Below are 23,599 nucleotides of genomic sequence, written 5' to 3' on the forward strand. Positions count from 1 at the left end.
TGTTTACAAATGTCATTATGTGCTAAGTGAGAGAAGCCAGTCTGAGAAGGCTGTACCCCGTGCGATCCCAACTGTGTGACATTCTGGAAAAAGCAAAATGGAGACTAAAAACATCATTGGTTGCCAGGTGTCTGCGGGCCGCGAGGGCTGACCCGGCGAGCGCAGGATTTTTCAGGCCGCGGGAATGCTGTTCAATGCTGCCGTGGTGGGTGCGTGTCATTACACGTTTGTCCAGGCCCACAGAGTGCGCAACGCTGAGTGGACCCGAATGTCACCTCCCGACTCTGGGCGACGATGACGTGGCGATGTGGGTTCATCCTTCGCAACAGAAGACCACCTGCTGGGGTGTGAAGACGGGCGGCTGAGCGTGGGCGGGGACGGGGACCGTGCTGAGTCTCTGTACCTTCCGCTCAGGTGAACCCCCAAAAAATAAAGTTGTTTTGTTTTGTTTTGTTTTGTTTTGGTTTTAAAGCAATGATGCCCGCCACTGGAAACGTTCTTTATAGAAGTTAAATAACGGTCAGGAAGCTGAGGAGTTTTCATCCATTAGTTGGCAGGTTGGACCTAATGAACATGTCTATTTATTCCACGTCGACTCAAAGGTGCATTGGAGAAGGAAAGAATTGTCACAGAAGCGCGCGAGTCCTCAGGACGCGTGTGCCGTCCGTGAACTGAGGACCGTTGACAGCGTTCGCATCTACAGTTTCGAAATCCTCATCCCCTGACCTCTTACGTCCCTCTGCTTTGATTGTTTTTTCTTTTTAGCCCTTTCTGTCTCACGCATTATATATATATATGTTTGTTCACAGTTACCTTGTTTGTTTATCTTCCTTCCGCACAGGACTTTTTACGAGCGCAGGATTGCCCGTGGCTCGCTCCCGTGCGCCGTCCATGACCGTCTGTGGACCGCATGGCTGTCTGCAGCTAGTCTAGATCTCGCCTGCGTATGTGCAAACAGTCAATGATCGCGTGCATATCGTGTGATTGAAAACTTTTCTGACTTTTCTAATTACAGAAGGCCTTACGACCGGACATGGGCTATAATACATTAGCCAACTTTCGGATAGAAAAGAAAATTGGTCGCGGGCAATTTAGTGAAGTTTATAGAGCAGCCTGTCTCTTGGATGGAGTACCAGTAGCTTTAAAAAAAGTTCAGGTAAGATGATTTCAATTCTCTACATCACTGTTCCATCGTGCTATGTGAATACTCAGTGGAGAAAAGTATGTCCTGATTGATTGAAAACTAACTGTCATGTTGGGAATTCTGGGAAAGAACGTCAATTGTACTTTAAAAGCTTGAATCGAGGGTAGCGCACAGTAGAAATTAAATTTTAGTTTTACTCGTAGCTCTAGGCTTTATCACTTTAGCTGGCTTTGTTCACCCGCATTCGGGGTTGGCCGGAACGATCCGACACAAGCTTTCACAGCTCTGGGTTTTATGAGGCAGATTGGAATTGTCACCGTTTCTCCTAATTGGACGTGTAGCTGGGTGTCGCATCCTCAGCTGGAGCCCTGCAGCTCTAGGCATCACGACAGGGACGCAGACCCGTGGGATGCGTGGCCTCGAGTCAGTACACAGCCGTCAGGTCGGGGCGAGGCGTCCCGCAGTGGAGCGGGTTCGCTGGCAAAGGAGGGAAAAGTGGAGCAGGTGGCCTTAGAGGACGGGCGTCCGCTTCGGGACCTCCACGCCGTGTCCTCGCCGTTCCGGGATCCGCTCGCCCGCCCGGCCTCACTGTCCCGCCCCCCTCGCTCGCTTGTCTCACCCGCTGTGCCACGTGCCCCGCGGGTCCAGAGACGCCAAGGCACTGGCCCGTCAGGAACACGCTGCCTCTCTGTCCCCGCGTATGTTCGACGTCACACAGCGTTGCTGGTCTTTGCGGAGAGGTCTTCTCACCGGGACTCACTTGGGGAACCAGCTACTCGGTTCATTTCCTGGCTTCAGAAAGCTGGGGAGGCACAGGAGGCGCTGGTTGACCTTCCCATGGGTGCCAGATCCGGGTAAAGTGGGGTACACCCTGGCTCTTCACCTCTCGTAGTGGACGGTTTAAAGTACCGTCTTTGCTGCATTTTAAGTGTTTTTCTTCTAACTAATTGGCATGTGCCCGTTCAAGGACATTTCTGTTAAGTTACTTGAAGGCGTTTTTTTCCTCTTTTCTCCCTTCGGGCTACCTAGTGTTACCCTGATCAGCCTCAGGAATCGTGAGCGATTTGGGCAAAATTTGAAGATGACAAGAGAAAACCTTTAAAGTGATTCAGAGAATACCAGGAATTTGTCAGCCCGCACCTGCCTGAACACGGCTGATAACTTGGCTCTTACTAAGTATAAAATAAATTTAAAAACTCAAACTTTGGTAGAGTCGAAAAAGATGCCTTCTGAAGACGAGCTGGCAAATATTTAACGAAAACTATTTTTAGAAAATCCCGATTCTCTTCTCCCGTATGTGTTGCCTTTCTTGCTCATGAAATCGCACGGCTTTGACTCTGGGAATGACTTTTTCTAAAGGTTCATTTTCTTTTTTGTCTGGACTTGCTGGCTAAGAGAAAAAGAGAGAGAAGACACTTCCGAATTCCCAATTAAACGCATTAATAAATGTATTTGGTTCAGAATTTAGTTCTGCCTTAAATGTGCCGGCAGTGCTTATTTCTCTCAGTGTTTGAGGAGTGACTTTTGATATTATCGAGGATCCACTTAAAAATAAAAAATATGTAGTTCTAAATTAGTATACTTATAAATCGAATTAAAAGGTTCACTGTTTGTACGTGGCACGCTTCTTTCTGTCTTGGTGTTTTGTGTCTACTTAGGGTCTCCTGTGTACTTAGGGTTCCACACACATCTCATCTCGCTCACTCTTTCGTTTTTAAATTTCTTTTTTCATCATAGACACATCGATTACTGGCAGATTAGATTTATACATGTCTCCAGCTTTGTGATTTTCTTAATCGCTAGTACCAGAATTATCCTTTCTTCCTCTCCCGAAAAAATAAAATAATGTTTTCAGGAATCCCTTCAAGGTCTAAGACATTGAAAGTTTTGTACTTCTTTACTTTTCTTTGAGTTATCACAAATGCCTTCCGGCTGGTACTTTCCGAGAATGGCATCGGCCTTCGTGATTTGGCAAGACTCAGTGATTTCTCTTTTCATTGTGATTTTTAAGTGTAAGTAGTCTGGGTGTATTTCATTTCTGTAACGGCAAGTCCAAAATTTTCAGTTTACATTAATATTTGTCGTTATTATTTAACGTCTCTCATAGGAACAACATCCTTCTTCTGGCATCATTTGGGGACTTTGGGGAAGCAGTGGCTTTTCTGTGTGCGAGTGCTGAGTGTGAAGCTGAGCGTGAGCTGTGTCACGCACTGCTCGTCACGCGGCTTTCAGACGGGTCGCTGTTCCTGTTGCCTTTCACTCCTGCAGTGAGTGTCCCGTTATAGCGAATACACTCTCTCATCTCCCCAAAGTTCAGTACCTTCGAGGGCTTGGTGTTTGCAGAACAGTTTCCTCCTGGGTATTTTATGTAAACTTTGGGACTGCGATTTGCCACTCAGAGACCTTTCTTGTCTCCCTCCTCCTTTCCTTTTCGTTCCATTCCGTTCTGTCCCGTTCCGAGATCCTGGTGGTTAACTGGGGCCGACGGGGGAGAGAACAGCTACTGTTTCTGACACACGCACGGCCACACACACGTCCTTCTCTGTCACGTGAACGAAGGGGAGGAACTTCGACGCCATCGATTTCTCTCTTTTCGTAAACCATTAGCTGGGATAAGAGTCTATATTTTTTCAAACCTTAACAATGAGTAATCAGGGGGATCGTTTCCGAAACCACATAAATGTCTAACCAGTGTACTGTACACTTGAAACTAATAAAAAACATCTTAACAGTACCCAGCGCTCAGCTGTTTCACATTAAAACCTGAGCAGCGTAGACTCGATGTTGGCAGTTTTTGTTAGAAACAGCACGATCGGAATGGAGGTGAAGACCGTGGAAGCGGAGAGAGGATGAGCTGCAGTGTGAGGTGAAAGGCGGTGCCTTTGCCATGCCGCTGCTTTCGCTCTGCGGGACACGTTTGTGCGACACGTGGACGGCAGTGAGCGAGAGCCACAGTCGTTTGAGGAGGCGAGTTTACAGATCTCATTCTGGTTTTTAGATTTTGTTTTCTTCGTGTTTTAAAAAGTGAAGGAAAGATGAGAGCCACGTGCATATTTGGGCATTAGTTGCCTATTACAGATCAAAGGTCGCCTCTCGCAAGCTGTCACGAAGCCCCATGTCGTGGCTCGCTTTCCGCTGTGGACGCCCGCTGTGCCTGCCCGCAGAGCCCCGTCGTCTCTCGGGTCCGGCTGCAGCGTCACACCGCCCGCTTGGGGACCCCTGTCAGCTTCTGGCACCACACTTCGCACACACATCTTTCTGAGCTCACTAGGTGTGCGCGTGTCAGACTTCACGGGGCCCATGGGGAAGACACAGACAGACTGGGCCGGAACGCCCTGGGCCCACGCCCGGCGCGGCCACTCCCTGTGTCCGTCATTCGCAGGTGTCTGTCGTCCGCAGGTGTCTCGCCTCCGGGAGCCCCTGCCCTTACCTGGGGGTGGGAGCCGTCGGGACCACCGGAGCTGGGCGCCCCGACAGCCCTCGAGGTCACGGGCCTGGCGGCGCCCCTCCCGCCCTGTCTGGCGCACCCCTGCTTTTCCTGGGGCACGCTGGAGTCCGAGGCAGGAGGGCTGGGCCGGGCCGTGGTGGCTGAGTGTCGTGGCTGGGTTCTGACCGGCCCGTGGCGCTGGCTTGTGCGGACGTTTTAACTGCAGCGTTCAGGGTGCCGCTCGTGTGGCCTGTTTCGCACACACTAGGACATCTGGGGAGCTCTTCGTTTTCGGAGACCTGGTAAATGCCCCTCGGTCGTATTACTTGTTTTCCTTTTTTTCACGTTAGACTCATATTTCTCAATCTTTTCTTCATCTTTCAAAGAGCCTTTTCAGACGCTTTTTTCCTAACTACTCCTCCCCCCATGAAGTTTAAATTTTATAAATATATCTGTTTATGTGTTGTATGCACATTGTGCTTTATACTTAACAAGAGTAAGATTTTGTCACCCCCCCTTTCCGAAGTACCAGCCTTCACCATCTTGGAGTCATTTCCCCTCCCTCAAGGACGCAGGATTAGACTTGGACCTGGTTTGATCGTGCAGATTATGGTCGAGAGGTCGGATCAGAGAATGAATTCTGGCTGTTCCCTTATTTAGCTGTGTGAACTGTCAATTTCTTAAGCTTTCTAAACTACTTTTCTTCATCTGTAAAATAAGAATATAATGTCATCGTCCGTATAAGGATCAAATGAGAATTGAATGAGATAGTTCGTGCAGTATGTTGGTACATATTAATTGTTCAGTATAGTAACTATTATTTTATCGTATTAACGATTGCAGCTCCCATCCTGTTCCATTTGAACCTAAGACGTGAAAGATCTAGCTGTTCTCTTTTCCTGTTTTAATACTGACTGCCTTTTGAGGGCAAAGACGAGCACTAACCGTCACATGAACTAAAGTATCTACAGCTCTCTGTAGCTCCCAAAAGCTAATCGGAAAGAAAGTCTGTTAGTGGATGTATAATTTAATACAAACGATCTTAATGAATTTACATGGTAGCTTGAACTATAGATTATTATTTTATTAAATAATTCTGGATTCTGTTTTTAGATATTTGATTTAATGGATGCCAAAGCCCGTGCCGATTGTATCAAAGAAATAGATCTCCTTAAGGTAAATAACCAGACACTGTTGACTACATTTCGAACATAATTGAATATGTTGTTAAAAAAGACTTATTCAAATATTGTACTTACGAATGAAAAGATGTTTACGACAACTTATGCCATTCTGATTTCAACTGACTGTAAGTTTGAATCTGAGCATGTTGAAAAATATAATTACCTTCGTGTTCATTGTAAATAACGTAATTGGAACAGTCGGTAGGATTAGCTTTTGTCCCCCCTCCCCCCGCCATTTCTAACTAGGAAATAGGTAAAATAGGCATAAAACACGGAAGAAATTTTTCCTGATCTTCCTCGTCGGACATACTCCTGAAGGTTAAGCGACGCACACCTTGTTTGTGTTCTCAGGTGCGGTAGCAGAATGCGGACTGTGCAAACGGCTCCCGCACTTTCTGTGCTATCTCTGTACCTTTTCTCCAGTTTCAGACAGGGTGACGTGACGTATGTGTCAGAATGAGTTTTCCAGTTTCTCATCCACTCAAAGCGATAACTGTAGTCAGTTTCTCCCGCGCTGCCTTTACTCTCGCAGAACGTCCTTCGCGGGCTGCTGCGGCTTACGTCACAGTTTAAACTGTTAGGAAAGACTCGGGTCTCTATGCCATCCAGTTTCGTTTCTGCATAAAGCGATTCCGATTGACCCGAAAAGATGAGAGTGAGCTCAAAGCGAACTGTGTTTTTAAATTATTCTGTTAGCGGTAGTTACTTCCTGGGCCATGAAGTAGCGACTTTAAAAATGTATATAAACTTTTTGAGGAAAAGGTTTTAAGTAGAAAGAGGAGAGGAAACGCATGTATGTGCTCTCTGGGACCATTCTTGAATCCTTTTTTGGTGAGAAACTATTTGTCTCAGGTTAACTTGTTTAAAGGTTGAACAAGAGATTGTACGAAAAGATCATAAATGTGTATAGACTGATTCATATATTTCTACATGGTGAAATTTTTCTTAGGGCGATTTTATGAATCAATCCCTTAGATAACTTAAGTGTATTTATTTCATTTGACTTAAAAGCAATATTTAGGTACAATATAATGGATGCCAGTTTCGCTTTGTTTTGTTTTTCAACCACTGGCTATAGTTATATTAGGATCAGCCCTCACTTGAAAATGAGAGTAAAAAGGAAAACTTATTTGCCATCGAGCGTCCCGAAATGACAGTTCTCATCTTGAAAGATGTAATTTTTAGCAAGTGATCATTTATATGCACATACATGTTCATTATACTAGCGATACTTTAAAAAAATTTTTCATTGCATAATTTATTCTATTATTTCTAATAAAGAATATTAAAATAAAATTAATCGATATCTTATTTTACTTTTAACAATTACAATACTCGTTTCAAAATTCACTAGATTAAAGAAAAATGTACTGTCAGGTTAAGATTTCTGTAACTTCAAAACGAAATTCAGTAACTGAGTTTATTCTTAAGTTACAAAACCGTAAGTGACTCTTGGGAATTTACAATAAGAAAATTTTTCCATGTTTTCTTTTTTCCTTAGCAACTCAACCATCCAAATGTCATTAAATATTATGCGTCGTTCATTGAAGATAATGAGCTAAACATCGTTTTGGAATTAGCAGATGCTGGCGATCTCTCCAGAATGATAAAGGTAAGGTCAAAAAAAAAAAAAAGAAAAAAATCCCCAAAAAACCCCCGAAGACTTATTGTTTCCAGTGGCGCTGTCTGGTAAGCATTTAGGTGTGTCACACACATACTTTAAGGACCTCGGCGCGGTGCCCGGCCTGTGGCGTGGCAGTGGCAGGCAGCGGTGACAGTGAAGCCGGCCCACCTGGCAGAGTCCACACTGGCCAGCGTGGATGTGCACACGCTCAGCACCGGCGTGGAAGCACGCCGCGAGACCCGTCCTCTGTGAGCTAAAGTTAGTTTCGCAGCTGAATTCCCTGCGCAGACCACCCTCGTCCTGCGTCTCCCGATGTCAGGCGAAGGGGCAGAAGGGGACTCTAGAGTGGCCCGGCCTGCTTCGGGGGCCACTGAGGAAGAAGAGAGGCTTTGCGCTCGGCCCGTGCACACCAGACCCTGATCCGTCCACTGAAGCTACTTAGCTTGCTTTTCCGAAGGCATGTTTACTGGGTTCAAGTTCAGGTACAAGTTATAGAAACCCCCAAATAACAGCAGCCTAAAAGCTGCTGTCCCTGGGCAGGTTACTTCTGTGTGCCATTTTTTTTTTTTTCCTCAAAATCAGAATAATAGTAGAACCTACTTCTCTGGTTCGTTGTTTTAAATGATTAGTTACCTGATGTTTATTCAGAGCTTAGAATGGTGCCTCACGCATGGTAAGGATGCGTATAAGTGGAAGTTACTGCTGTGTTATTGTTATTATTTATGTCTTTGTTACATAAAATTCTGGGGCTAATGTGGCCGTTCTGATCTACCAGGTTCCCGGAGACCAGGCCTGGGGGCTGGCGACTTGGAGGAGTGGTGGGGGCTGACTAGAAGTGGCTAGAGAGGCATATGTGGCTTTCTGCGTCAGGTCCTGGCCACGGGAGGCCGACCGTTGTCCAGGTCATCGCTTAGCTTCCTGGGTTGTCACTAGGGGTGGCAGGCTGGCTTCCCACAGTCTGGCTCCATGGGTGGTTCCAGGTAGATAAAAGGTCGGCGTTCCGGTCAGGCCGCTGGAGGTTGTGGTTCAGAGATCCGTTTTCGTATGTGGTGCGGCCGCTGTCTGTACAGTTGGTCGCTCAGCAGGTCCTGGGCACAGCGAGTAATCTCTGCCACGTGGAGTCATCGGGAGGCGCATTTAAAACAGTATTGGCCGCTTCGTAGCATTATCTGTTGGTCCGCACGGGGTCCTGGGGGGCAGAGGGACAGCCGGAGGACTGTCATTGCCGGGAAACAGGAGAACCGGCTTTGAAATGAGCTTTGGCTGATGGAAAAATCCATGTGTTTCCCTTAAGTTGCCCTTAAAGATTTTTGTGTCACTGAGAACTCCTGAGGAAATGGGATGAAGACCCTCGACTTTCTCACCAGAAAAAACGCGGCCGCACACCCAGTACGCATTTCATTACAAAGCCCTCGCGGCTGTTCTGAGCCCAGGGCTGGCAGATTCTCCAGCGGAGTTACGGACCCGTTCTCCAGGGTCGGCCACTGAACTCGTTTCCCCACCTGCCACGTGAGATGGAGAGTTCTGAGTTTGCTTTCTGAATTAGAAAAGCACTACCCGTTCCGACGTTCTCATTACCGCAGAATGCTAGCAAGCCCACCGTTTAAAGTCCCACCGTCAGTGACTCACTTCTCATCGGTGGTATCTGATTTTCTGTTTTAGGAACTTCCTCCCACTAGCACAGACAGCTAACCACTAACAAACTCTGTCTTTGCAAATTAAGGAACAATAAAAAAGTTATTGTCTTAATTTTAAACAGTATTCAAATACACCAATGGAAAATTTCACAAAACAGCTGTCTATCGAGAGGAGACACATGAAAGCAAACGCAGCTAGACCTTTCGAGAGAGACAGCTGAGGTTCCACTCTGTGCTTCAACCTTTAAGAACAAGAATGATTTAATTCCAGTGGGAGAGAAGGGGGGCCGGTCCTCATCGGGCAAATAGGGGCTGAGGGGAGAGAAAAGAAATGTCATTTCAACGGCGGAGCCTCGCGCCCCACGGAGAGCCTGAGGCTTTGGGCTGTGATCGTCCGTCCCCTGGTGCTCTGCCCTCGTCCAGCGGGTTCTCTGCTCCTCTTCCACGCGCACGGTGAGCCCGTGCCGTTCACCTTGGAAGGACACTCCTGTCCCTTCACCCCCGGGGGAAACTAGGGCAGGGCCACAGTGCCTGATGGAAGCCCGGCCGCCTCCATCTTCGGCACATCCACCCTTTTCACGGTGGTGACAAAGGGAAAGCGTGTCATGGGACCTGATACGCAGTGTGATGAAGAGCTCGGCTCCCGATTTAAGTGGCTCTCACCGTCAGTACAAATCACCCAGGAACTTCCTGTCCGCAGACCCAGTAGATACCATGAGACAGATCAGAACCACAGAATTCTTTGTGGCCACGAGTAGCGACCACTCCCGCAGAATTGCTGAGCTCCGAAAGCACCCTCGGGGCGTCTGACACAAATCCGGAGGCGTCTGTCCTGTGCCAGATGATTAGGGAAGCCTTTTAAAGAATGACCTATGCGGACTGGTCCCTAATGCGTCCCAGGCTGGCGGGGGCGTCTTAGCCTCCCGGGGGAGAGGGGCGGGACCTCGAAGCGGCCTCCGTGGACGGTTGGCCGCGTTGTTCCCGCCTCTGAGGTGCCATCGCGTTGCCTCACGGCAGCAGACGCCTGGGCCGGGTTGTGCGGACCCCCTGAGAGGTCAGCTGCAGGTGGAGGTGGCATGGTCACAGCCCTCGACCCCCTGGCGTGTCCGCACACTGGCCCAGCGGAGTTCCACCAAGCCGCGCCCCCCACGGAGCACCCCCCGTCCTCCAGTGCGCGTGGGTGTCCTCTGCAGAGCGACACCGTAGGCCTGAGCAGGAACGATCACTCAGGGACTTGGCTCCGACCGCGTGCGCTCCCGGTCCCCGCTCAGACCGAATCAGAACACAAACTGGCAAAGGCGTCCTCGTCAGACACATCGTGGCGTGTTGAACTCCTGCTTCGTGGATAGACACGGGGACCCCTCCCATCGCTTTGCATTCGTACAGAGAGAGCGCCGGCACGCAACCTGTTTTTGTCAACACGGCAACATCGTACACGCTCAGGTGGGGGTCACCTAGGCTTCTGCAGGGTTGGTGAGTAATAGGACATGGTATTGGAAATCATCACAGATAGGGCAAATTACTCTGTAAAATAGTTGTGGCGATTTGTAGCTTTTAAAAACAGCTCTTGAATCGATTTGTTTATTGGACGTTTACTGTGTGCCAGATACGTGGCTTGTGCCTACTTGGAAGTCACTGTCAGGGCGGAGAGGGGCTTTGGGCTACCGCCCTCAGAGAACCGTGTAAGGGCAGCTGTGGCGAGTGTGGAAAGGCGGAGTCGGCGTGGAACACGTTGTAACAGGACGGCCGAGTCCGACTGGGCTTCTGACGGCAAGGGAGGGATCTGAAGCCGAGGTGCTGTGTGACCTTGATTCATTATTTAATCTTTAACGATTAAATGAGCTGCAGTTGCCCTAGCTATGACATTGGGCTAATAAAACCCGTCTTAAGTGTTATTATGAGGGCTAAATAATACATTCGTATGTGTCTATATGTTTATAGACACATACAAACATATGCACATACATACTTAATTATCTGTGCCTCTCCAAATCCGTGGCATCAATCCCATAAGTCTGTAGATTTTTTCATTCCATTTAAACCTCCGATTCATGACTTCCCCCTTCCCCACGCTCTCCTGCTCCGGGCGTTGGGCGTCCCTGTGCGTTCCCTCTGCCTGGAGCGCCACCCCCCCCATGAGTTTTGTCTATTTACTCTTCAGTCTCCATTCACACGTCACTTTCTCAAGCGTGTTGCCTTTGACCCTTGTACCGTTTGAGGCTCTTAATACTTTTCTTTCATACCACTCAGGAACACAGCCGGTTAGGAAAAGGATCATATTTTTACGTGTGATTTTTTTATCGATGTCTGTATTTCTCGTTTGACTTAACGCTCTGTCGAGTACAGGGACCGCGTCTGCTTCGCTCGCCAGGCTGCCTCCAGTTTCTAGGGAGGTTCCTGGCCGATAACATTAACTCAGTAAATATGTGCCGATTGTACGCGTAGAAGTTGATGGTTTTACCTCTGTTACACGTCTCTGTCCCAGGGGCCAGGAGGGGAGCATGGGTGGTGTATAATGACCAGCAGCTTCCTGCTGTTTCACACTCCGCTCGCACGGGGGTTGCTAAGATACCGAGTGGTGAGCTGGCGGGAGAGATGACAGCATTCTCATACGAGAAGGGTTTTCTGTTTGGCCCTGAGAAATTCTGTAATTGTTTTCTAAACTCTCTTATTCGTGCTAAGACTGCATAGGACAAACTCACAGGGACTTCTTTTATGAAGGAGCGTGACAGCGACTTCATGCTTTGTCAGGGACAGCAGCAGATAAACTTGAGTCATAAGGAACGGGGATTCGTTTCTTTCTAGTGAATAATGCTGTAAATCATTGTACATCACAACATTGTATTTCACTGTCTCGCATCTTCAGCTTAATTGGGGTGGCAGAGGAAATATGGCTCCTGGTCTGTATTCCAGAAATGAACCCCGGGACAGCATCGCATCAAAGATTTTTACAAGTAAATAATTAATTGGTTTAGAGCAGGCTGACAAATGTAATTAAGCAATTTATAGTTGAAATATTCAGTATTTCTCTAATTAGTGACAAAGGAGTACCTGAGGCTGTGGTCAGATGAAGCACTTCCCAGATGAGATTTAGGATAAAAGGAAACCCAGAATTCCTCATCATCCATTTCTTTATCATCAGTAATCAGAATTGTAAAGGAAAATAGACTCTTACAAAACAGATTTCAGCTGAGCAGTTGTGGTACGTCTGCTTCCGGTTTTCTTATTGTGCCCAGAGCTGGGCCGATGCTCACCCCGCCTTGTGGCACACCTCGTTAATGCTGTTTATCTCCCCCTCCCGTGTCGGGAGACATACTTGGTCCTGGAGGCTTACTTAGTGTGACGGACATGAGAGACTACCTCCAAAATACATAAACGAGAGTTTATTTCAACTCGTCGATAGAAATGTTGCTAAAACGTATTTAAATTTTTATAGCCCATTTTGCCAAAATATAGTTTATTCATTGAGCTATTTAAAATTTCTATATTTCTAACTATTTACTAGAAGGCCAGTTCGACAGAAGGAAATATAAGTGCATATGGGTGACAAAATTTTTAAAACGCTTTTTTTGCTATCAAATCAATAAAACAAAATATAACCCAATGTAATAAGTCTCGTGAGAGGAAATTCAGGAGTTTATCTGCCACAGGATTGTCACACCACACCACACTGGCTAAGAAGGAAGTTTTATTTTTACAGGTGTTTTTTTGGCAAATATGCAATACAAATAATTTAGATAGATATTTATTTTGTGCCAACAGTTTGGCACAATTCCGAATAATTAGTTAAGGCTCGCCCCCCACCTCCGTTTTTTTGAGATATGATCCATACCTCGTATAAGTTTAAAGCGTGCAGCATAATAGTTCGACTTACGTATATTGTGAAATGATTACTGTAATCAGTTGAGTTAGCATCATCGTTTCAAGTAGATACAATAAAAGAAAAAGCAAAAGAGAAAATGTTTTTTCCCTAACAAGAACTCTTAGGATTTACTCTCTCGACAACCACGTACCAATCAGCAGTGGTACCTGTCGTCACCGTGTGACCCTTTACATCCCCAGGGCTTACTTATCTCATAACTGCAAGCGTGTACCTGTGACCCTCTCCGTTCCCCTCCCCCACCGCGCTCTGGTGACAAGTCTGACCCCCTCTGCTGTGAGTCTGTGAATGTGTGTGCGCTTCTTGCTAGTTTGGCCTTTTAGATTCCACATACAAGTAAGGTCGCACAGCGTTTGTCTTTCTCTGCCTGACTGACGTCACCGATTACAGGGCGCTCGGTCCTGTCCGCACCGAAGGTCCTTGAGATTCGGTCCTGTCCAGATGTCCACGGGGACTTCTGGTCCACGCCAGAAGGGCCCTGGTATTTAAATCCCGCCCTTCCAATTCGGACCCCAACCGGCGGCCTACGGCGTGTGCCACGGCCAGCGTGCTGCTGGGGCGCGGAGGGTCGTGACTGGCGTTGCAACACAGCGTGCTGTCGGGCCTCGAGAACGTGACAGCACGTTTTGCACCCTAATCCTGTGAACCGGAAGTGTAAGTGAACGTTGTGGGCCGTTTGGACCCAAGGACGTTTTGTAAGTGTGGGCGTCTGGACAGAACCAACTCCCACGGTACCGGCCGGGGCTGTGATCGTCTGAGGTTCAGGGTCCTCCTCCTTGTTCACCGGTTGTTGGGGAAATTCCGCTCCTGTGGTTGGATGACGGAAGTCCTTGCTGTCCTCCTGGTTGGCAGTGGGGGACCATTACGGGCCCGAGAGGCCACCCGCCGTCCCCGCCATGTGGCCCTCTGCACAGCCTGGCGGGTCGCTTCCTGACGGCCAGCAGGAGAGTCTTGGCTTCAATCCAGGACTTTGGATGGGCTGGCCACTTAGGCCAGGCCTACCAGGATGGCTTCCCTCTTGATGACCTCCCAGGCGGCCGACATGGAGAGTCGGTGACACCTGCAGCACGCTCTGCACCCGAGGTCATGTGACGTGGGTGTGGTTCATCATACGCACAAGCTGGCCCACACTCAACAGGGGGATTCTGGACGAGGACCTGGGGTGCGGGCGAGGTGTGGGGACCGCGCTTGCCACAGACTTCGATCAGTTAACTCACACGTCAACAGGGTTTTGGAGGTAATTATGAGCTTCAAATGTTATAACTTACAAATCTCCTTCACCTCCTTGGTGGTGGTTTCTCCACTTGCAGACACGTTTTTATTTGTATGGACCAAATTCAGAGGCTGTACTGGAAGCAAAGCCACTTCGAGGTGCTTTTACACGGTTGGCCTTTTCACACGGTGGGCCCTTAAAGCAGTCAAATCTCCCAGCAGCACCGTCCGTCCGTCTGCTGGAACCCGCTTTACGGTTTACCCAGATTCCTGCGCTTTCCACTTCAGCACCTGGCACAGGGTGGACAGCGCACGCCAGACCCCCGTGAGAACAGCCGGTGACTTCAAATCACTCTGCTCCGGCCGAGTCTGTTGTGTGAGACTGTCGTCCACCTTATGTTCCATATCACCTTAGAATTACTCAGAAGCTTTAAGGTTGTCAGTTAGTGGCACCGCCTGAAAACAACTATGCAGAATTGACCCTCGCACATACACCTGTGTGCCTGACCACATAGGTGTCGATCGGCGTATGGTGTGCATGTACAGGTCTGTTACACAGAAGTATTTTTATAGGAGCCATGCTGATAAATGTCACTTGGGTTTTCTCCGATACTTAAGTAGTTCGATAGTGAAGTAGTATAGCACTTAGGAATTTTAACAAATTGAAAATTATATACCGTACTGACCATTACGTAATCTGTGAGCGTAACTAAAAGATGCTGTGTAAGCTCTGAACTGTGCTTCCTCGGGAGAAATCAGAAGATAACTTTCGAGGCACTTTTTGCTCCTTGTATCGAAGGCAATTCCGATGCCAAGTCACCCTTCCGAAGGCACGTCCCGCCCAGCGAAGCCGTGTCGGAGCAGCACCCGAGAGAAGAGATGGGGACGCCTGTCCCATTTTGTTGCCTTTAGATTTCTGCCGAGACGGTGCTATGTCATTATTGTTCCGCTGGGTTTTCTCGTTGGTTGAGAATATCGAAATATCTTACCACCTCTCTCACTGCCGTGTGGCGTCACGTCACAGCAAGGACTCATGACGAGGCGCGCGCTTCCGCTTTTCTCTAGTACCCCGAGACCCTGAAGGAGCCACCGGAAGTGTCCCAGGTATTTTCTCTGTCGCCGTTAGTGACATGGGCGCGTCTCTCAGGGCTCACGCGTGCCAGTGTTCAGAGACAGCTTTGGGGAGAAGAACTTCGTGACTTTATAGGAGCTCGTTTTTCTTGGGCTCTTTTTTTCCAAGGCTTAAATGCTCAGAAAAAATCTCTAGCTGTTACATTTTCTATCCTGCGATGGAAAGTATTTTTGGCTGCCGTTAATAACCTATGCAATTTTAACTTTGGAGAATGAGTAGAGTACAGGGAAGTCCTCTAAGCACTGAGTGCTCCTAGCAGACTTCTGAATGTCACATGAAAGAAAAAGACAGTGCAACTCGGACGGGGAACTGTTTCATCGCGGTGGGTAACGTGGAGTGCCTGTGGCAAGTGTTGTCAGTGACCTCGTGGTCTCCAGGCCTGTCCGACTTCGCACGTTCTAAAGCAACTTCAGATCTCTGCGTTTTACTCAGAGTGTCAAGAGTGAACTTATTCACGTGCTGCAGATGGGTATTCCATACCACAATTCTAATCGAGGTAGAACTGTTTTACACATTCGCGTAAGTCCTACAATTGCATATAAGCGAATGTTCGTGCAGCGTAATCTGTTGAGAATCCCTTCCACCCTCAAAGAAAACTGTTTCCACAAAAAGATCAGTGTAACAAAACCACACTTAGAGCTATCAGTTACGCTTTCAAAAGTGTCCTGTCTTCTCCACCGCCCAGTTTCTGTGCCTGTAATTCTTTGAAATAACCACCGTAACCACCATAAGATGTAGTCTCATAAAAATGCATGACAGTTACAGAGGTGTGTTTGTCTGGAAGTGTACCTTCCCTTCTGATGGTGAATGTTTGACCTAATTACAAGTTTATAGTAAAGAAATCTAACCACGTGTCATCTCATGTGACAACCATCTATAGTATTAAGTAGAGGGGTCTCTGAGGTCCAATAATTATTATTAATATTTGCTTTGTTTTTATTAACAAGTTTGGAGGATAGGACATAGCAGTAAAATATAATAACTTTTAAGTGTGAAAATGTGCCAAACAGCCATTTATTATCTACCTTTTATTTGTGACTGAGATTATAGAAACGTAGATTATATTTAGAGATGGGCCACGAGGTGATCTCCAAACTCTCTTTAATATAGCGAAGAAACAGGCCCAGCCTGGGTAAGTGGCTTGCTCGGGGTCACCCATAACCAGGTCCATTATTACAAGGTGGATGTGCCGTATGTCACTGCCACGTTAGACATTCGACAGCGCCCCCAGCAGGAAACGCTTCCTCGTATAGAACGTAAGTTACTCGCCTCCTCTCATTAGATGCTTGGCGGAGATGGAGAGTAGCTGGTGCCTGCAGTTTCGTCCTCATGACTTCACCGTCTCGTCATTTCGTTACCATCTTTTTCTAACCTTCTTCAAGGATGCCTTGAGCACCACAATCTCATTTGTCGCTTTTTGGTTTTGTGGTAACTAGAGCAGTACATTTCCGAAGGATGCTTAGTGTATGGTTCCCAGTACCAGCTGCATAATTGTGGGTGCCTGGGTAAAAAGAGATTGAGAATCTCAAGATGACACAGGGGAGCGCGGAACTTTGAACTAAGAGCAAGGCCTGCGTGACCGCGTGGGTCGTACCCCCGAAGCTGGCCCGGTGGTTGCAGATGATCCGTCTAAAACCTTCAAAGATGAACGTGTCAGATTCTGGGCTTGAATATTTTGATATACCATGAAGATTATTTTTTTCTATACGTGTAAAACAAGGACGTCCTTTTCTGTTCTTTCACTGCGGATGAGTTGACTCTGGGTAATACTTGAAGCTTTCCCAAGATTTCTTGAGGAGGAATGCTAGACTGCAGACTTAGAAATAAGTGACGTGTGTTCTGGGAGTCACAGTGTCTGGAATGCGGGAGCCAGGTGATCCAGTTTAGTCCAAAAAAATCGGGACTGAGATAGTCAGTGTCCGCTATCTAATTGGGTTTGGTCTTGGGCATATGATTTGTACGAGGATATTTGGTGATTTTTTTAAAAAATGTGACTGTTTTGCCAAAATCTTATTTAACTTATTTAAGTAATACTGATAGAAAATATGCTTTTAAAATAAATGATATTTGAAGCTTGGCATAAAGAATGCCCTACTTAAAAAAAAAAAAAAGGCTAAATAAAAGTCCCGTCCCAGATGACCAGGTAAATCCAAGTGCCAGTTTCTGCCTCTCCATTCATTTTTAGATATTTTATTTGGGAGTATAAAAAATTACAGTTCTATTTCATGGCATATATATAGTAAAAGTGTCATATCGTGTGATCTTTTTCACATAACTCTTTATCGATAGTAACCTTTTCAAAAATTTGGTTTTATTATTTATCGCTTTACTAAAAACTTTCCACATGGCAAATACGCGTCCATTTTTTATTTCTATATGTCGGCATTAGATTTTTTTTTTTTTTTTTCCTAATCTAGAGCTAAGTACTTATCGAGGGCTGTCTTTTTTCGGAGAAAAATAGGGTTTTTAAATAATGCTATTTGACTTAGAATTAACTCGTAAAAGATATGTATATATTAGAATAAGTTTCAAGGAGATGCTTTTTTTTTTTTTTTTTTTTAATACTTTGGCATTATGGAAGTTACTGCTTTGTAGTGCTAATATAAATTTCACCGGTATAAAAAGAATTCAAAATTTCACTGCCATCTTCCGCTCACCCTCATTTAAGCGTAGCCGGCAGTGCCACCATCAGACAGACAGGCTCTTAGCAGCAGCAGCATCGGCCCTCTCGGAAGTAAAACGTCCCCACGTTTAAGGAAAGGCTGGAAAAACGCGTATGTTGAAACAAAAACGTAAAAAATATGGCGGACACCAATGACATAATGAAGCTGCCTTTGATTCATTTTCTGATCAAATCAGATTCATACAATTCTTCAAAAACCCGTTTCTAATTTGGATATTTAGGTTTTTGCAGGTTGTTCTGTCCAGGCAGCTTTATGTTGATATGCCGGGTTATCGTCATCCTATTAAATTTGTTGTTCAAAGAGAAAATCCCAAAGAAGAGCATAAAATCGTGAAATGAGCACACCATCTTGGTCGGATGACAGCTTCCCTAAAGTGCATTTCGAGGGCAATTTTTTCATTCTGCCTTTTCCTGTATATATGATTTATTTTTTAAATCATGAGACTTTGGAGTAAGCTGCCAAATTAATTATAATTATGATGATTTTAGAATCTACATTAAAGCATAGACTTTTTCTTCCACGGTCTGATACTTACACGATACGGTATATTTATTTTTGAATGAAAAGTAACCTGGTCTCATCCATCTTCCCGTTGACATCAGACAGGCCTCTGATATGCTAATCCAGCGTCGGGCGAGCACAGACAGGCTTTATCTGGACTCATTCCAAGTCTGCAAGAAAATTATGTGCACAGAACCGATTTTGCAGCCTGCCACCTAGACTGGAAGCTGACGTTGACACGAGCTGCGATGAAAACTGCTTAATATCGAAACATGACACAGGAGGTTCCTAACATTTCAATAATACTACGATTTGCTTTTTAATTAATTACCTGGTCATCTAATTGTTGTTTTTGGCTGCTGATGTAATAGCCATTGAAATTGCTAGTAAGTTCATTTCCATAGTATCTGTCAGAATAAAGACTAACCTGAAGTTATTAGCTTTTTCCTAAAGATTCAGCCTTTGCTCTGTTGGGTCCATATTGAGACAGCGGGTATAACCTTTTGCTAACCGTGAAGGGGGGGTATCAGCGCGTTTCCCTGTATTGTTTGTCATTTCAGCCTGCCCTCAACTGGTCACGGGGGAACGGTTGACAGACACTTGTTTGGGAATTACCTGAAGCGCAGGTTCTCCGTATTCAATAACAAAACATCGGAATCCGTTGAACTTGCAAAATCACCGTTTCCAGATGAAATGCATCAAAGTACAGATATGTACTTTGCTGTCTATCACTAACTTTCTATTTGAGAAAAGTTATCAGAAAATTTTGTCAAAACTTGCTTAAATACAGTACTTGACGTCGGTCGTAAATACTGTTAAGTAGGAGAGAGATTGTATTTTTGGTTTTTATATGGTGAATCTTCGTGACTCTTAGGAACTAGGGACTGTGTCCTTGGACGAGCGTGTTACTGCTTGTTTCTCTGGCAGGTGTAACGTAGAACGGCGCGAACCGCACCCCGCCTTTGCCGTTTTCGGGGCTGTCGCCTTGCGCGCGAGGCCCCACCCTTCCCCCCACCACCCTGGCACTCAGCTCCTCCCGTGAAGCTTCGTTTCGTTCATTCAAAGCGAAGAGCAAGTTTGGCTCATCATGTGCAACAGAAATATTTATGACAACTTTTTACTTAAATCCTTTTTGTTTAATTTTTAATAAATTAAGTGATATTTCAAATCACCGAGGTGGTTCAATATTTATTTTAAAGGAATTCTATAGCGACCCTCTGTCAGGAGAAGAATTGTCTTGTAAGGAACATAATCACCTTCAGGTTGCTAGACTGTGTTATTCTGGCTTCTCCTAAAATGAAATCTGACATCTTCCTTTTAGGCCGAGGAATTATTTTGTATAGATGTTAATTTGTCGAAGTCGTTGGCCATCGATCGCAGGCGCAGTGCGAGGCGACCTGCGCCACCATCAGACACAACGGGGAGAATTAAGCTCTCGTGTCAGGTCGAATTCTTGGAAGGATTGCGCTGGAAAAGCATAGGCTTTTGAGTTGGCGACGGGGAGCTGACAGTGGGGGTTTGGCTGCCGGACGGCTTTCTGCACGTCCGAATGTCGTCTGAAGGTATCTAAGTCTTATTCTTTCACTTTTTCCCGAAGCACTTTAAGAAGCAGAAGAGGCTGATCCCCGAGAGGACCGTGTGGAAGTACTTCGTGCAGCTGTGCAGCGCCCTGGAGCACATGCACTCACGCAGGGTCATGCACAGAGGTGGGTGCGCCGCCGCTGGGCCCGGGGCCGCGGGCCGCGGGAGGCGGGCGCCTCCGGCCTGGCGTCCGCGCTGCCGCCTCGCGTCGTGTGTTCCCACACTGGAGCTCTGCTAAACGATGAGCCTGCGAGCTTAGCCGCACCGGCCTTTAAATGAGGACGAGAAGCAGTTCCTTCTCTGCTCGCCTCGAGTGAGCGGCTTCCCGGCGGGTGTGACAAATTCCAGTGGTATTTATTTAAGCCATCAAGATTTCTAAGGCCATCTAAGTAAATAATTTTGTGTGTATATATACATATATATATATATATATATATATATATATATATATATATATGTATATGTATATATATATATGGAGTTATGGGTTTACGTTTAATGTAAATATATTAATAAATTAATATTTAGTAAGGTATTTAGAATTGACATCAAAAGGGCACAAATTTCACAAGAGTTGATTTGAAAATGGAAAACAATGTTTTAACTGAAAATTTACAGTGATCTTTATGCTGCATTGCTGATCATCAGAGGACTGAGAACGTAGACATTAGGATATGTAAGAATCACTCAAAGTTATTGGTACAAAATTCAAACTGACTTTTCTTTTTAAGATACATTTTAAGTTCTGCCATGAAAAGTGGTTTTTAAACTCTTGAAAATACCTAAACTGACGTCACTTTTCTCCTGGTGCCTTCATTTATTCGCAGACATAAAACCAGCTAACGTGTTCATTACAGCCACCGGGGTGGTCAAACTCGGCGATCTTGGACTTGGCCGATTTTTCAGCTCCAAAACCACAGCCGCACACTCTTTAGGTAAGAGACGCTACGTGATTTCATTCAGCTCTCCCTCCCCCGCTTCCCTACCGCCTGTTAAAACGTAAGGCATGTTCCAGTTAGACCAACTCTTACATCCTAAGGAAAACTATTAAAAGTCATCTGGTCTTGAGCAGAGACCCACAGTTCTCTGTTAGATGTCATGTGTCCGTTCATGTGACAGTTGGGGCTTCCGTTAACTTGACCTCAGGCAGGCACTTGGTGAAAGAAAATGTGGATGAACAAACGTAGTTTTAACTGTTGCCATGGAATCGCCCTTTTATTTCGCACTTAATCATATTAAGATAAATGATAAATAGACCATATCTTGGAAGAGGACTTCGCCTGACCATTTAAAAGACTGTAGTAGTTTAGAAATGTTTATTAACCTAACGCGGTTTTCGTTACCACAGAGGGGACATCTCGAAGGTGATCCGTGGCTAGTGATATTTCTCTCAATATGTCCCTAAATTATAAAGCAGAATCCTCGGTAGTTTATTCATTCTAGAGCTAACTGTCCATGCCGTTTATACCCAAAATAGAACTGCAGGAGGCTGTTACAACATTATATTGATGGAAAGTTTCCTGGTTTGGAAATAATAGAAATTACTAGGAAGAAATAATTTTGAAATTGAATCATTTAAAGGGAACGGTAGAGCTTCCGTTAAAACTTTTCGCATCGTATTTCCTCCTTGTAAATGTGATACTTAGACAAAATAGCGAGAACTTATTTTTGTGTCAATTCGTATTTTATTCTGGGTTTCACAATTTTATATATTTATCGATTCTGAAGAGAGCAGCGAGTCTTTACACTGCTCAAACATCTATTCATTTTGCACATTATTTGTATGTCTCGATTCCGTGAGAACAAACGAGCGTGCAGGAAACTGTTCGCTCACGTTTCTGTGGCAAACAGGGTTGTGCAGGCGGCCACGTTTCCAGTTTTCATAGAATCAAAAGTGTGTCAGCTTAGAATAGACTAATTCCGGAATACAGGGGCGAAAATGACAAATGCCGAACCTGCCGTTGCTGGACGTGCAGACCACATTCAGGTCCCCCAAACCGAAGAGAGATCTCAGGGCCTTCGCTTTTCCTCCGACGCCCTCCCTGCTCCAGCGCGCACGGCGGACCCCGGATCTCTGCCTGCCGTTTCCTCCTCCTCAGCCCAGGGTCGCCTCGTGTTGGGGTCAGGAAACCAGCCTCCCTGTGTCCCTGTGTCCGACACCCTTTCAAACCAGTTCCGCGTGTTCTTCCTGAAAGACACTGGCCCGATGACGTCACTTCCCCCTTTGGCTGGAAGGACACGCAAAGTCCGGTGTGGCAGCCAGGTCCTCGGGAGTTCGGGGTCCTCTCACTGTCCCTTGCCTCCACGTGCCTGCGTCCTGGCGTGCCCGCCGTGGTGTCCCTCTGCCGGGTCCCCAGCAGCAGAGGTAGCACGATGACCGGGGGGAACGGAGGACACTGGATTTACATGCTGTTGTTCTGTGGGCTTTGATCAGGCCATCTGGGGACTGTCCTAAGGCCCCTCCTCCAGACTTATAACACCCACGCCTGTTATCAGCTGTCCCAGCCAACCCTCCAGTGTAGTGAATGTCCACGTGCCTTCCGAGCAATGCAGAGTGCTGTGCAGATGTCAGGTCGCTTCTGTCAACGTGACCAGACTGATGACTGTGAAGCATTTTGGTGCCTTTTTTATGCATGTCCCAGGAATGTGGCCTGAACGAGACAAGTCCTCTTGGGGGGAGGAAGTAGGTGACCACAAACAAACAAAGAGAAGGATGATTTGTTAGCAGGTGACAGAGTGGCTAGCGGGGGAAGTGTTTTGGAAAGGGTGTGGCTGGACGGGGCCCCCCTGAGGGGGCGGTGAGGGGGTGGTGGTCGGACCGAGCTTAGAAGGAGATGAAGGACCTGGGGGACGCGTCTCGGGCTGATGGAGAGCGCCTGTGCCGGGGACAGGTGGGGCAGGATGGGCTCTGCCTGGGGCTCGCTGGGCGGGTGCAGGAAGGGCCTTGGTGGGACGTGGGGAGAGGTCGCATTCAGTCGCAAGTGCGGTGGGGTTTTTGCACGGTCGTAACGAGAGCAGCGCTGTCTGATCTGAGTTGAAGCAGCGGCCGTGGATAACGGAGTAACCAGTGGTCTCTGTTCTCAGGGTGTCCGTCCTGGTCGCTGTCTTCCTTTGCTCCAAGTGCCTCTGAGTATGTGCTGCCCAGAACCGAGCAGGGCACAGCACGTGTGGGCTCGCCAGCCCGCAGGACAGAACGTTTGTCACTACCTGTTGTCTGTGATCGAGACAGGTCTTCGGCTGTTGTCCCCCTGCCCCTTTCGTTTGTACCTTTATTCATGTTAAGTCAGATCTGCATCTAGTGCCTCCGTGTTGGGGTGTGGCCAGGGGGCCGACTGGAGGGTCGTACATGTCCCAGTGGCCTTTGCCCTGTTTTCTTTCATACCGTTTGTCAGCTGTACAGATGTGCCACCAGATGTTAGGAAATTTGTTCTAGGGGTGTCTGCATTTTTAACTTTTGTGATAAGAACCCGTCTCTCCCTTAAATGGAGCTTCCCGGTGCCCTGGCCGAGTGGCTTTCCGTTTTCTTGACAGTGACCCAGCACCGCTGTGCCCGTCCGTGGGCGCAGGGCCTGTAACCGAAGCCACAGCCCCAC

General features: G+C 46.8%; 1 protein-coding gene across 8 annotated transcripts in view; it reads left to right on the forward strand.

Annotated features, from left to right (window-relative positions):
- NEK7 (NIMA related kinase 7) overlaps positions 1-23,599 on the forward strand; it is a 103,662-nt gene that overhangs the window by 54,503 nt on the left and 25,560 nt on the right. For all 8 annotated transcript variants that reach the window (XR_002782076.1, XM_023534738.1, XM_023534739.1 and 5 more), the window contains 5 exons: positions 1,016-1,156; positions 5,685-5,747; positions 7,257-7,367; positions 20,023-20,131; positions 20,834-20,941. Coding sequence is in view for 7 of the 8 variants with exons in the window: in XM_023534738.1 (XP_023390506.1) it covers positions 1,016-1,156; positions 5,685-5,747; positions 7,257-7,367; positions 20,023-20,131; positions 20,834-20,941 (532 nt within the window). In the remaining variant the exon portion in view is untranslated. The remainder of the gene's footprint in view (positions 1-1,015; positions 1,157-5,684; positions 5,748-7,256; positions 7,368-20,022; positions 20,132-20,833; positions 20,942-23,599) is intronic.

The sequence above is a fragment of the Pteropus vampyrus genome, unplaced genomic scaffold, assembly GCF_000151845.1.
Source record: "Pteropus vampyrus isolate Shadow unplaced genomic scaffold, Pvam_2.0 Scaffold131, whole genome shotgun sequence".
NCBI classification, from domain to species: domain Eukaryota; kingdom Metazoa; phylum Chordata; class Mammalia; order Chiroptera; family Pteropodidae; genus Pteropus; species Pteropus vampyrus.